Genomic DNA, 14,223 nt, shown 5'->3' with positions numbered 1-14,223 from the left:
ACAATAGTGTCGTACACTGGTTGTGAAAGGCTCTGACACACCTACCCTACCTTTTCTGATGCATCTTTACAGTCAATCAGGTTAATTTTCATACAAAATGTACAGGTAGCTGCAGCTATGCTGTTCTGAAAATAATGTGTCCATGTTTGATAAGCAAAGCAGACAAAAACAGGTTGATAAATGAATGACACTAATAGAATTTGGGCTAAGCATGAAGTTGGGAAAGAAGGAATAATATAAACAAAAGTCTTTATTTTATAAATAGCTTATGAATATCACCAAAGTACCAAAGTGCCATCATTTCTCATTCCAGCCCACCACCCCACCCCCAACTTTTGTTCTTTCTTCTTTTCTTCCCTTTATTCATGATGGTTGCACCAGTACAATCAACTCTCGAGTGCCTCACTCAAAAGGCTAATTGGAAATCTGGACATTGAGAGTCAGCAGGCTATTGAACCATGGGGTCGCTCACATTCTGGTCAGATATTGTATTCACCTGGTACAGTTTACTTTCCAGGCAGGGGTGGCTGAATAGCTATCAGGAATGGGCCAAGCACAGAGACAACGGACGATGGGCATTATCAATTGACCAACTGTGAAACATCCTGCCGAATCTTCCTTTGTGTTGACCTCAATGGAAAGGAAATTGAACATAATGTAACATGGGTGGCCAATCTGATATCGCCCCTCTGAATACCCCTAGTAGAAGCTGAAATTTCCATGATTGGCTTGAAATTTAGTGCTCCATTATTGAAATCTGTCAACTCTGCAAAATAATCCAACCCAGACCTTCCTGGTGTTTATGATTCACTAGCACAACAACCTGTATTAGTTTGATGTCTTTCTCACAGAAAAATATCTCGAGGTTATTTTACAGGAGGAAGAATATGAAACTGAAATGCATATGGAAATATGTTGCCACACCAGGTAGCGCACTGAGATAGCACAGTCATCCACTTTGATGTTATTTTGTTTGTCTACAAAAATAACAATTAAACTGAAAGAACAATTGACTGTTCAGAGTGAGGTATAGAGGGAACCTAATAGACTGCAGGAGAATGACTGAACATTGCTGGCTCGAGGAGCTTTTCAGCCTGTTTCTGCTGACTTTATATAAGTGAACTTATATAAAGTGAACTTATATATAAGGGAAAATGCACACAGAATTATTATCTGAGCCCTTGTTGGTTTATCTGTAAAAATATTGCAAAATTTCTGAGTGGCCAGAATAAGCTCTGTCAAAGCTTATATTTGAAAAGTTTCTATGTTAATGTGGAGAATTAATAGTGAAGTGCAATAGGTATACTTATCTATGATACTAATACTAGTAAAATAAAATATTACTGCAAAAAAAGCTTGGAAACAAGAGCACTTGATGGCTTATAGACTTTCACCTCTGGGCATGGACTTGGATCCAGCCCAATATCTTCAATCTGTTCACTGTAAAAGTCTTAATTGAAATTAATTTTGGCATTCTGAATTTAGATTCCGCCAATTGCTGCTCCAAGGTGTAACTTTGCCCAAAGTTTTATAAGTTAAAATGACCCCGGATGGGGCGAATGTATATTATTGGGGGGAGGGAGCTTTACTCCACATTCAAGCATTATTATACTTTACCGAAGGAAGAGATTTCGCTGACAAGGGATAGTTGTACCAAGACCTGTCCAGCAGATGCAGGTGCTCAGCTTTACACTTGAAACAGAGCAGAAATCAAATGAATTGCAAAATGGCATCCAACTCTACTCCCACTGGGCAGATTGTTATCATGACCTTTCACTCCCTTGCAACAATTTCCATCACCTTAAAAGGACATGATATTTCAGCTAAAAAAAAGGAAGTAAAACATTTAAATTCTGTAATCCAATTGGCTGAGAATACATGAATATATTTCTGAAATAAATACAAGAGCTGCTGTGGTACAACAGTGCAATCTATTAATCAGAACACAGGTTCTAAAGATCCCTTCAAATTTTAGATGAATTACATTTTGTAGTGGGAATCAAAATCAGTGTGTTATCAGACAAATTGAAAATTTCTGACAGTAATCTTTTTGTACAAATATGCCCCATGTAGTCTTTCGCTGATTTATTTTTTTATATGAACCAAACAACACAATGCCAGCAGAATGTAAGATCTGGAGCTGTTACATTCTGTGAATATTCCAAAGAGAGTGATTTGGCTAAATTTCAATGTGTATCACACTTATTTTCCCCAAAGCAAAAGCTTTGAGTAAAACTGAAGAGACACTCCCTAATCAGACACTCAACCAAACAGAACTGCCATGAGATAATTTGTTTGGTTTGATCACTAACGACCCCATATCTCCATGGCAACTATCATCTTGGAAGCCTGCAACAACAAAGCTTCACCTCTTTCTCAGATCACCTGAGGATACTAGACCACTAGATGGATGCCATTAGCAGAATGTCAGATCATTGCCTTATGATGATCTGATATAAATTCCTGATGTGGGTTCTCTTGTGCATTTCTGCACAAAATTAAAACATAGCGCTTGTGTAATACTTGCCTACACACTGAAACTAAGCAGCCCTGCATAGAAATTGAAAGACAATGTACTCAGTTTGGACATGTGTTGGGGCAGAATTCCAACCCCCATTTAATAACCCTGCTTGGGAATGGTTCAGAACAGCAACACTCTTTGATTTAGGAGCTTGCAACCAAACAATAGGTGTAAATTTATCTTATTGATTTGAGTTAGGTTCTACTGGCAGCACAACACACAAAGCAACCATTGATGAAAACAGCACCATGGAAACCAAGGTAGCTTTGCATAGCACAGTCACTCACGGCACTCAATAACTTTAGTAGTGATTGAAGTATGCAATAAAGGGGAGAAAAGCTGGCCTGAAGGAAAATGGCCTCAACGGGTATTTCTCTTGTCCCCCAGGCAAAGAATGTGGTAGTCTTTAAGAATGGAGATCCTTTCTTTACTGGAAGAAAGCTTGTGGTCAACCAGAGGCAGATTCTAACTTTTGAATCTTTTTTAAATGAAGTAACAAACAACATCAATGCTCCTGTGGCTGTGAGAAATATTTACACACCGAGTGGGGGACACCGGGTCCTTCAATTAAATGACCTACAGAATGGATGCCATTATGTGGCCGCAGGATTTGAAAGGTTTAAAAAAATAGAGTAAGTACATTTATGCTATTCAGTCTCAACCTGTCCATGAACTAAAGTTCCTGTGGTCTTTTCACAGTTTGAGAAACTTCTGGTTTTTTTCAGCATAAGTAAAAAGATATTAGACATAATTTGATCTTAAGTGTTCATTTGAAATCCATGTGACAGTCTATGAAAGACAAGGATATAATCACTTTAACCCAATTCACTGAAATTCCTTTAAATTCTAGCTGTAAATTAGCCAGATCGTTGCAGGTTCAATCTAAATTTCTTTTTAACTTTTCTGTCTTTTTCTCTCTTCTTTAAAATCCCCCCTACATTTCCCAATCCTTAAATATAATTTATATTTCCTGTTTTCTAATTCCTGGTTTGGACTCTGCAGGCAGGGTTGTTAGCTGCCGATGTGATTGAGTATGTAGGTGGTCAGGCGCTAAAGCTTATGCACCTCCCCCCCACCCCAAGCCTCTTTCTCAGCGGCAGGAGGCAGGATTGGGGGGTGGTGGAGAGAGTCAGGGGTGAGGGCCGTATGGGGGCAGAGCTATCTCCTCGCCATTCAGCTTGTTAGGCCTATTATCAGCAGCGAATGGGATTTTCCAGTCAGACTCTGGGGGCATCAGGGAACAGTGAAGCTGCCTTGAGGTGACCTCCTGATGGCAGACCTGGGATGGCCAGCACTCCACATGGACTTTGAGGCCCTCTCTGCCTGCCTGGCTTCAGTTGCAATCACAGCTACAGGCTGCCTATTGGAGGCCATCTTGAGGTACCCTCTCTCTGTCTCTTATCTGAAAAGGCAGCCTGCTGCTGCTTCCATGCTGGAAGGCCTCTGATTAGCCCTCAAGCTTCAAGAGACTGTTCACAACAGGGAAACAGTCACGCTTTGTGATTTTCCTTGACTTGGCCAATTAGGGAAGGCGGGCGGGTCTCAAAGCACCAGTAGTGATCTGTCTAAGGACAGGTAGGCCTAAGGGCACAGACTGTGAACATTTCATCACACCTCGTGCTCTCATACTTTCCTTTTCAGTTGCTCAGAGTTGCTTCCTATTTTCAATTTCAATCTGCAATATGACTCGGGAAATGAGTTAGTTTCTCATTGAAATCCTCATGTACACTTAAAGGAAACACAAGTCCTCATCCTGAGGGGTTCTCCACCTGGAAGCAGTCGTTTTCCCTAGAGGTTCCAGCTCTTCCACCATCATCACTGTAAATTCGCTAGCTCCGCTGTTGGCCATGACTCATAACCCTGAGCATGGGAACCTTACCTAGGCCTGGGGTGACTCACAAAAAAAAAGGCAGGGATGACCACCCTTTTTCGAAAGGACTAGAATATAAAAGCAGGGATGTGCTGCTGAGGCTTTATAAGGCTCTGGTCAGACCACATTTACAAGATGTTTCCATTAGTAGGAGAGACTAGGACCCGAGGGCACAGCCTCAGAGTAAAGGGAAGATCTTTTAGAACAGAGATGAAGAGAAACTTCTTTAGCCAGAGAGTGGTGAATCTATGGAATTCATTGCCACAGAAGGCTATGGAGGCCAGGTCATTGAATGTATTTAAGACCGAGATAGATAGGTTCTTGATTGGTAAGGGGATCAAAGGTTATGGGGAGAAGGCGGGAGAATGGGGTTGAGAAACTTATCAGCCATGATTGAATGGCGGAGCAGACTCGATGGGCCGAATGGCCTATTTTCTGCTCCTATGTCTTATGGTCTTATGGATTTATGGAGGCCTCAAATGAACCTGTTACCCTTTCAGCTTGTAAGGAATGGGCAGCAGGCTGTCTTTTCCGGTAAGAGAGAGAGAGGGTGCCTCGAGATGGACGTGTCCTCTCACCAGCTTCTTAAAATTTAAATTAAGGAATGGTTTTTGCTGCCACACCACCTTGTGAGGGGGTGATATCGGTTGGGAAGCCTCTTTATAGTGCAGCTTTTGTGTGCTGCAGCACCTAGGCAGGTGAGGAGGGCCTGTCTAGGTTACTGGCCCCGTGGTCTGGGGGACCTGGGAAGCAACTGGAAAATCCCAGTTGCTCTCCTTTAAATGTCCTGGGTTTGCTACCCTCTACGTGTGCCCCCACCCCCATCCGGCTTCCACGAGAATGGGCCAAGAGCGGGTTGGAGTCAAGGAGCTGGCACACGGGCTGATGATGCTAATTTTAGCATTCGCCTGCCTCCGGTTCCAACCACAGTGGGGCCTGAAAATCAAACCCACGGGGTTGGGTTCTGACCCCCATTTAACCCTGAAGTCAGGGTCCCAAAGCCCATCAGGAAAATCCTGCGCTATACGTCTCAGCAACGATTATTCAATTGATTGAATATGAGCCTCACTATTGCTTGCCCCGTTCACAGTCATGACAGGTTCCCTGTAGGGGGCAGAGGACTGAAAGAGATGCTGAATTAGAGGAAATCTTCACTGCCAGGCTGCCGCACAGCCTGCAGGCAGTTGTGAGTGAGTAAGTGCTGTTCCTTCACCACTGAGGTCCTGAATTTTATTTATGAAGGGTGACTAGAAATGAAGAAAATGTTTTATTTTATATGCTGAGGAAGATTTTCTGGGTTCTCTATTTGTAAGGAAGTTATAAATGTATATGTATGTAGATGCATGTATATGTCAATATGCTGTAAGATGTGTGTAGGTCTTATGAAGAGGTTATGAATCTTGTATAATTTAATAGTAAGTGTTTATTAACTATACATAACTATGTACATATATACTGTATAATGTCTAAGACCATAAGTTGTAGGAGCAGAAGTAGGCCATTCGGCCCACCGAGTCTGCTCTGCCATTCAATGAGATCATGGCTGATCTGATCATCCTTGACTCCACTTTCCTGCCTTTTCCCCATACTCCTTGATTCCCTTACTGATCAAAAATCTGTCTACCTCAACTTTGAATATGCTTAATGACCCAGCCGCTACAGCCCTCTGCAGTAAAGAATTCCATAGATTGACTAAGCTGGGAGCTGTCTCCATACTTCCCCCTACACACAGCTCTGTCCAGTACATGACTGCCCTCTAGACTTGGGTCATGTGTTCACAGTGTGGGCAGTACTGTACCCAGCCCCATATTAACCCTTTCTGTGCCAGGCCCTTACACTACATACACATAAATGTGTGCATATAATGAAAGCTCTGGTGATTTTCCAGCAAACAGTGCAAAGAGCCAATCACCTCTTGCCACTCTCCCAGGCTGTATTGTATTAATTTTCATCCTATTCCATGTTTTCTTAGTGTACAGTTTTGTAGTAACTGTAGCTTTAAGGAATGTAGTGACTGTAGCTTTAAGACTTATTGTATCATGTACTATCAAGTGACAGTGTGAACGAATCAGCCCTAAGTGCGGGGAACCTTAGGGGTGGAGTTTGTGTCTAGTTGTGGATCTTGATGGAAGTATGTAACTGCTGCTGAAGCCTTGCAAATAAAGTTCACTGTTTCGTATGAGAAACCTGTCTGAAAGATCAAGTCCATAACAAGTTTGTTTTTTTCCTACCAAAATACTGCATAAAAAAATAAATAAATACACAAAAAGATGAAAAGAGGAATGAGAAGTGACTGTCAGAAAAGACCTGGGCCTTTTATATAGTAACCGGCACAATGTGTGCCGTCAGCGAAACCAGTACCAATACATGTAAACACCGTGTTCCAGATTTGAGAGAAGTGATTTACCAGGTTTATTTAGAACCAAGTCGAATTACCAGGACTGCCAGTTCAATTGCTTTCAATAGATATCATTGTCACGATAATTAGTGGGAATGTTCAAAAACAATCTATATTTATATAGCACCTTTAATGTAATAAAACATCCCAAGTTGCAGAAGCAGTATAAAGCAAAATTAGACACTGAACCACATAAGGTGATATTAGGGCAGATAACCAAAAGCTTGGTCAAAGGGATGGGTTTTAAGGAATGTCTTAGAAGAGAGAGAGATACAGAGGTGGAGAGGTTTAGGGGCAGTATTCCAGAGCTTTGGCCTAAGTAGCTGAAGGCTCAGCCACCGATGGTAGAGTGATTATAATTGGGAATGCTCAAGAGTCCAGAATTAGAAGAATGAAAATATCTCCGAGGGTTGTGGGTTTTTATGGTGCCTGAACTCCCCAAGCACTGGAAACCAGCAACTCTTGCAGCATCTGCACAACCTTATCTCTGTCTCGGCTGGAGGGAGGGGGGCAGTGGCCCAAGATGTGCGTGATGTAAAGATGGTGGCTCTGTACAAGAGCAAGGGCGACCACAGCAACTGCAACAACTATCAAGGCATCTCCCAGCTCAGCATCGCGGGGAAAATATTTACCCGTGTTGCCCTTGTCAGACTGCAGATCACAGCCGAATGCAGCTGTCCCGAGTCCCGGTCTGGTTTCAGGGGTAATATATTAGCTTGGATATAGGATTGGCCAACCAACAGAAAGCAGAGAGTTGGGATAAATGGGTCTTTCTCTGGATGGCAAGCTGTAACTAGTGGGGTGCCACAGGGTTCGGTCCTTGGGCCCCAACTATTTACAATCTATATTAATGACTTGGATTCAGGGATAGAAGGTACTATAGCTAAATTTGCAGATGACACCAAAATAGATGGGAAAATAAGCTGCAATGAAGAAATAAGAAATTTACAAATGGATATGGACAGGTTAGGTGAATGGGCCAAAATGTGGCAGATGGAGTTTAACGTGGATAAGTATGAGGTTATCCATTTTGGTCGGAGAATAAAAAGGCGACTTATTATTTAAATGGAGAGAAACTTCAGAATGCTTCAGTGCAGAGGGATCTGTGTGTCCTCGTGCATGAATCACTGAAAGCTAGTATGCAGGTACAGCAGGGAATAAGGAAGGCAAATGGAATTTTGGCATTTATTGCTAAAGGAATAGAGTATAAAAATAGGGAAGTGTTGTTGGAGCTGTACAAGGCATTGGTGAGACTGCACCTGGAGTACTGTGCACAGTTTTGGTCCCCTTACTTGAGGAAGGATGTAATTGCAGTGGAGGCGGTTCAGAGGAGGTTCACTAGATTGATTCCAGAGATGCGGGGCTTGTCTTATGAGGAGAGATTGAGCAGTTTAGAAGGATGAGAGGAGACCTAATTGAGGTATATAAGATGCTAAAGGGGATAGACAAAGTAGACGTGGAGCGGATGTTTCCCCTTGTGGGGCATTCTAGAACGAGAGGCCAGAGTTTTAGGCTAAGGGGTGGTAGATTTAAATCAGAGATGAGGAGGAATTACTTTTCTCAAAGGGTCGTGAATCTGTGGAATTCACTACCTCAGAGTGCAGTGGATGCCGGGACGCTGAATAAATTTAAGGAGGAGATAGACAGATTTTTAATTAGTAACAGGTTGAAAGGTTGTGGGGAGAGGGCGGGAAATTGGAGTTGAGGCCGAAATGAGATTAGCCATGATCGTAATGAATGGCGGGGCAGGCTCGAGGGGCTGAATTGCCTACTCCTGCTCCTAGTTCTTATGTTCTTATGTTCTAACTGGGAGATCTACAACTGACATGATCTTCTCAGTCCAGCAGCTGCAGGAGAAATGCTGTGAACAAAGAAGACCACTATGTATCGCCTTCATTGATCTCACCAAGGCATTCGACCATGTGAGCAGAGGAGGTTTATTTAAGCTGCTGGAGAAAGTTGGCCGCCCACTGAAGCTGCTCTTTCCATGACAACGTGATGGGGAAGGTCAGCTATGATGGGGCAACATCGAACTCTTTTACATCCGTATTGAGGTCAAACAGGGTTGTGTTCTGGCACAGACTCTCTTTGGCATATTCTTCTCTTTGCTGCTGTCATATGCCTTCAGGTTGCCTACAGAGGATGTCCACTGACAGAAAGCTGTTCAGTCTTGCCAGTCTGATATCCTAGGCAAAGGTGCACCAAGTCCTCATCAGAGAGTTGCTCTACACTGACAATGCTGCACTAACATTCCATACTGAGGAGCACCTTCAGAGACAAATGGACAGATTCTCTCACTCCTGTAAAGAGTTTGGTTTAACCATCAACATCAGGAAGATAAATGTCATGGTCCAGGATGTTGCCAAACCTCCATCTATCAGCATTGACAATGTGGTGCTGGATATTGTTGAGAGCTTCACATATCTAGGCTCCTCAATCACCAGCAATCTGTCACTTCATCAGTCAAGTCACACACTCTAAAAGCTGCAGCTGTTCTGTCCAAGCTGAGTAAGAGTGTGGAACAACAGCAACCTGAATGAGAACACCGAATTGTGAGCCCACCAAGCCTGTGTCCTCAGCACACTCCTCTACAGTGGGGAGACCAGGACAACGTCTGCTTGGAGGGAGAAAAGGCTGAACAGTTTCCACCTTTGCTGTCTCAGATGTATCACTGCAGGAGTTCCTCAGGTTAGTGTCCTCGGCCCAACCATCTTCAGCTGCTTCATCAATGACCTTCCTTCCATCATAAGGTCGGAAGTGAGGATGTTCGCTGATGATTGCACAATGTTCAGCACCATTCGCAACTCCTCAGATACTGAAGCAGTCCATGACTAAATGCAGCAAGTCCTGGACAATATCCAGCCTTGGGCTGACAAGTGGCAAGTAACATTCACGCCACACAAGTGTCAGGCAATGACCATCTCCAACAAGAGAGTATCTAACTGTCGCCCCTTGACGTTCAATGGCATTACCATCATTGAATCCCCCACTATCAACATCCTGGGGGTTACCATTGACCAGAAACTGAGCTGGGCGTGCCATATAAGTACTGTGCTTACAACAGCAGGTCAGAGACTGGGAAGCCTGTGATGAGTAACTCACCTCCTGACTCCCCAAAGCCTGTCCACCTTCTTCAAGGCACAAGTCAGGAGTGTGAGGGAATACTCCCCACTTGTCTGGATGAGTGCAGCTCCCACAACACTTAAGAAGCTTGACACTGTCCAGGGCATCCAGGATGTGGCACCACATCCACAAACATTCACTCCCTCCACCACTGACGCACAGTAGCAGCAGTGTGCACCATCTACCAGATGCAGTGCAAGAATTCACCAAGGCTCCATGGACAGCACCTTCCAAACCCACGACCACTACCACCTAGAAGGACAAGGGCAGCAGATAGATGGGAACACCACCACCTGGAATTTCCCCTCCAAGTCACTCACCATCCTGACTTGGAAATATATCGCCGTTCCTTCACTGTCACTGCATCAAAATCCTGGAACTTCCTTCCTAACAGCACTGTGGGTGGACTGCAGAGGTTACAGAAGGCAGCTCAACACCACCTTCTCAAGGGTAAATAGGGATGGGCAATAAATGCTGGCCCAGCCAGCGAAGCTCACATGACTTGAAAGAATAAAAAAAATATATCCTCGACATCCCTTTGCAGGACAAGCTCACCAACTCAGAGGCCCTGGAATATGCTAATTCCATCAGCATACACTCATTGCTAAGCCAACAATTTCTGCACTGGCTCAGCCATGTTCATTGGATGGATGACAACAGTGTAACCAAAGACCTTCTGCACAGTGAATTGGCTACTGGGTCACAACCCCCTTGGCATCCATACCTCTGCTACAAGGACACCTGCAAGCGAGATATGAAGATGATGAACATTGACATTGATAACTGGGAGACAGCTGCTAATGGTCGTGACCTCTGGAGGCTGACTGTTTGGAAGGGTGTTAGAAGAGGTGAGCGGAAACAGAAAGCTCATCTGGCCGAGAAGAGGGCCCAGAGAAAACAGAGGCTAACGAATGATGCATCTTCTCCGCCCACTGTCTTCCTCTTCAGCAAACACAGCAGAGACTGCCATGTCAAAGTGCGACTCCTGAGTCTTAGCAGGCCAGACTTAACATGGACTTGACCACCAAGATTCAAACCATCATCTTATGAGGTGGAAGGCTGCCACCAGTCTGGGTCTGGAAGAGATTACAGAAATAGGGTGGGATGAAGTCATGGAGGAATTTGAAAATGTGGATGAGAATTTTAAAACCAAGGCACAGCTTTACCATAAGCCAGTGTAGGTCAATGAGCACAGGGGTGATAGGTGAACAGGATTTGGTGTGAGTAAGGACACAGGCAGCAAAATTTTGGATGATCTGATGTTTATGGAGGGTAGAATGTAGAAGGTCAACTAGGACTGCATTGGAATAGTCAAGTCTCAAGGTAACATTGACATGAGTGAGTGTTTCAGCAGCAGATCAATCGAGGCTGGGGTAAAGTTGGGCGATGTTATTGAGGTGGAAATAGATGGTCTTTGTAATTGCACAGGTATGAGGGCGGAAGGTCATCTCAAGTTCAAATATCACACCAATTGTGAACAGTCTCATTTAGTCTCAGACAGTTGCCAAGGAGAATGATGGAATCAGTAGCAAGGGAATGTGGTTTGGAGAGGGGATCAAAGACAATGGCTTCAGTCTTCCCAATATTGACCACTGGTTATTCAAAGAATACAGATAATCACATCCATACATTTTATTTTTCTTGACAACTGACACACATATAATGTGCCTACTTGATTTGTTTCCTGTTTCAATGTGTATTACTTTATATCATTCAAATTTAAATTCATCTTCTGTTCCTTAATCCATCTGCTAAGTTTGTCTAGGTTCCTTTAAATGTTATCAATCTTCTTCATTGTATTCACCTAACCACAAGCTGTAGTGCTATCTGAAAACTTTGTAATATATCATCATTAAAAGTTTCCTCTGGCATATCATTTATGGACAGTGTAAATAGCAAAGAGACACAGAACAGATTCTTGTTGAGTTTCACTCATTAGTTGCCACCCAGGTAGAGTCTTGCATATTTCCTCCTGCTCTCTATTGCCAAGATAATATTCAGTCCGATTAGAAAATCTATCCTTAGTTCCATATATGTCAACATTCTCTTTAAAAGCCTCACATTTGGAACTTTATCAAACACCTTTTGAAATCTCATTGTTGTCAATTTAATCTTTTTCCTTTGGTCTATTTTTGTTATACTTCATAATAAGTCAGGAGCGTTAACAAGTATTTAAAAACACCTATTATAACAAACCATTTATTTGTTAGGCAATTACTTTTTGATCAATAATAGTAAAATAAATCAATATTTTATTTTCATGTTGTTTCTAGTTAAAAGTAATTTCAATTTGTGTTACCCAGCACTCTGCTAACCAGAATTCTCTGACAGCTTAATTATTTTTTTTATATGCCGCTCACTTTCAGTGTTCCAAATTCTTTTTTTGATAACTAATAATAATAACAATAGATTGTAAATCTGCAAAAGTTGTTTTTAGGCTTTACATTGAAATTATTAAATGATTGGGTTTGTTTTGTTAGTACTACCTGAACAAAGATATACCACTCAGAGTGGTGTCTGCTTCCTCTGTTGTGGTGGTTTTACTGTGCTGCCCTGATGTGCTTGGGCCCTTGACTGCACAGCTGCTCTTCCTCGACCCCTCAAAGACAGAGCAGCGCTATGCCTTGTGACCAGAGTAATGTAACCCCCCATTAACTGGCATTTTTCATTATCTGGCGCCAACCATTCTTGAGCATATTGGGAAACAGAGAGAGATTTTATTGTATTTCACTAGTTTGTCCTGTCCCTAAATTGAGGTGAAACACTGTAACTCCTGATGCCAATTGGCCAGGGGTCTTTACAGGTGTACCTTTGGCTCGCAATGCGTCTGCTGCTGATGTCGTTGGTGTGTGCCCATTGATTGGTGCCAGTACTGGTTTGCGCCTTGCTGCCTGCAGTTCAAAGACCTGTCCTTTCCATCAATGCCCCTTTCTCCCCGCAGCCTCTCGCTCGCTCCCCCTCCCAAACTGTTGCCACCCCTCTCCTGAGCAGCAATCCCTATTTCATCTCCATCTATCGATGCTTCCTGAGAGTTCTCTGCACTTGCTGTTGCTCTTGGAGTTTGCCCCTTGCACCCTGCTTTCCAGCCAGGATGAACCCACGAACCACTAACCCCCCCACAACACCCCCTCCCACCCACCCCGCCCTGAATTTGGTGACTGTTTAGCCTTTTCCTAATGGCTGAGTTTGATGGAACCTGCGCCATCTTTCATTCTGCCAGCTGTTTAGGATGTTGCAGTGCAGCCTCTGCAGTTGCAGTGTCACCCAACTCAGAGGTGAGAATGCAGTTTGTTAACAGTTAAATTTTTAGTTGAACCTGTGTGGTACCTGCTATCAATCAGGAGAGTTCTGAAGACCTGGAGGATCACAGATCAAACAAATTTACACAGCAACAATCAGTGTTCCAGAAAGTAAACTGTAATTAATTATAACTGTTTTTGAAGAGAGGAATTCGGAATATTCAATTTGTATGATAGATTATGGTTTAGTTCAAGGAACCCAACTAACCACAACTACCTAAAGCAGCTTCGTGTTATTATTTCTAAAAATGTGGTAAAGTAGGAATTCTACTTGGCAAAGTTCGGTTACCAGCACTTAAAGTTCACACACCTCATTGAAGTTTATGCCATTTTAATGCTGACCTCAGTTATTCCATCAGAATCTTGACCTTTATAACCAAAGCTTGGTTATAAAACCAGACATGGTAAAAGTTAACAAAGGATTTGGAATTTTCAACCTCTAATAATCAGCTAGAATAATAGTTGTTTATGAAGTGACACTTAATGAGCACGATTACACAGGCCAGGCTGTGAATGTATTTAATCCTGTAGTTACACTGCAGAAAAATAATACGGATAAAATAAGGATCAACAGCCAATGACAGTTTTGGTTTTTAAGTCATGGGGGAGAATTTTCTCCCCGTCGGGTGGGTCGGTTGGGAGCGGACGTGGGTGGGCGTGGAGCCAATCACCACCCCCCCCGATCGGCTGCACGCTGCCATTTTACATGGGCGGGCCAATTAAGGCCCACCCAGCGTGACACGTGCCCGGTAGCGCTCAGCGCCCCCTGTGCAGTCGGCGGGAGGAGGGAGAGTTGGGACCTGCGCTCTTTCGCGCATGCGCGCACAAGATGATTAAGTTGAATTTGACAGCTGAAAATAAAAAAAAGTTAAGAATCATTTACACGTGTCCCCTCATGAGCTGGGACATGTTTATCAAATGTTCAAAAAAATTTTTATTAATGTAATAAACTCTTCATGAAACCTCATCCCGCCCGTGGATAAGGCTTCATGAAAAATGTAAAGGCCGCCTG

The 14,223-nt window shown here is 43.2% G+C and overlaps 1 protein-coding gene across 1 annotated transcript in view; it reads left to right on the top strand.

Annotated features, from left to right (window-relative positions):
- The first annotated feature begins 2,875 nt into the window (after positions 1 to 2,875).
- Positions 2,876 to 14,223, top strand: part of dcdc2b (doublecortin domain containing 2B) — a 48,516-nt gene continuing 37,168 nt past the window's right edge. Inside the window, exon 1 of the mRNA XM_078566359.1 lies at positions 2,876 to 3,153. Coding sequence (XP_078422485.1) covers positions 2,876 to 3,153 — 278 coding nt within the window. The remainder of the gene's footprint in view (positions 3,154 to 14,223) is intronic.

Source organism: Cetorhinus maximus, chromosome 21 (genome assembly GCF_964194155.1).
Source record: "Cetorhinus maximus chromosome 21, sCetMax3.hap1.1, whole genome shotgun sequence".
NCBI classification, from domain to species: Eukaryota; Metazoa; Chordata; class Chondrichthyes; order Lamniformes; family Cetorhinidae; genus Cetorhinus; species Cetorhinus maximus.
Note: the sequence above shows the minus strand (reverse complement) of the source record. Positions and strands in the feature narration are given on the sequence as shown.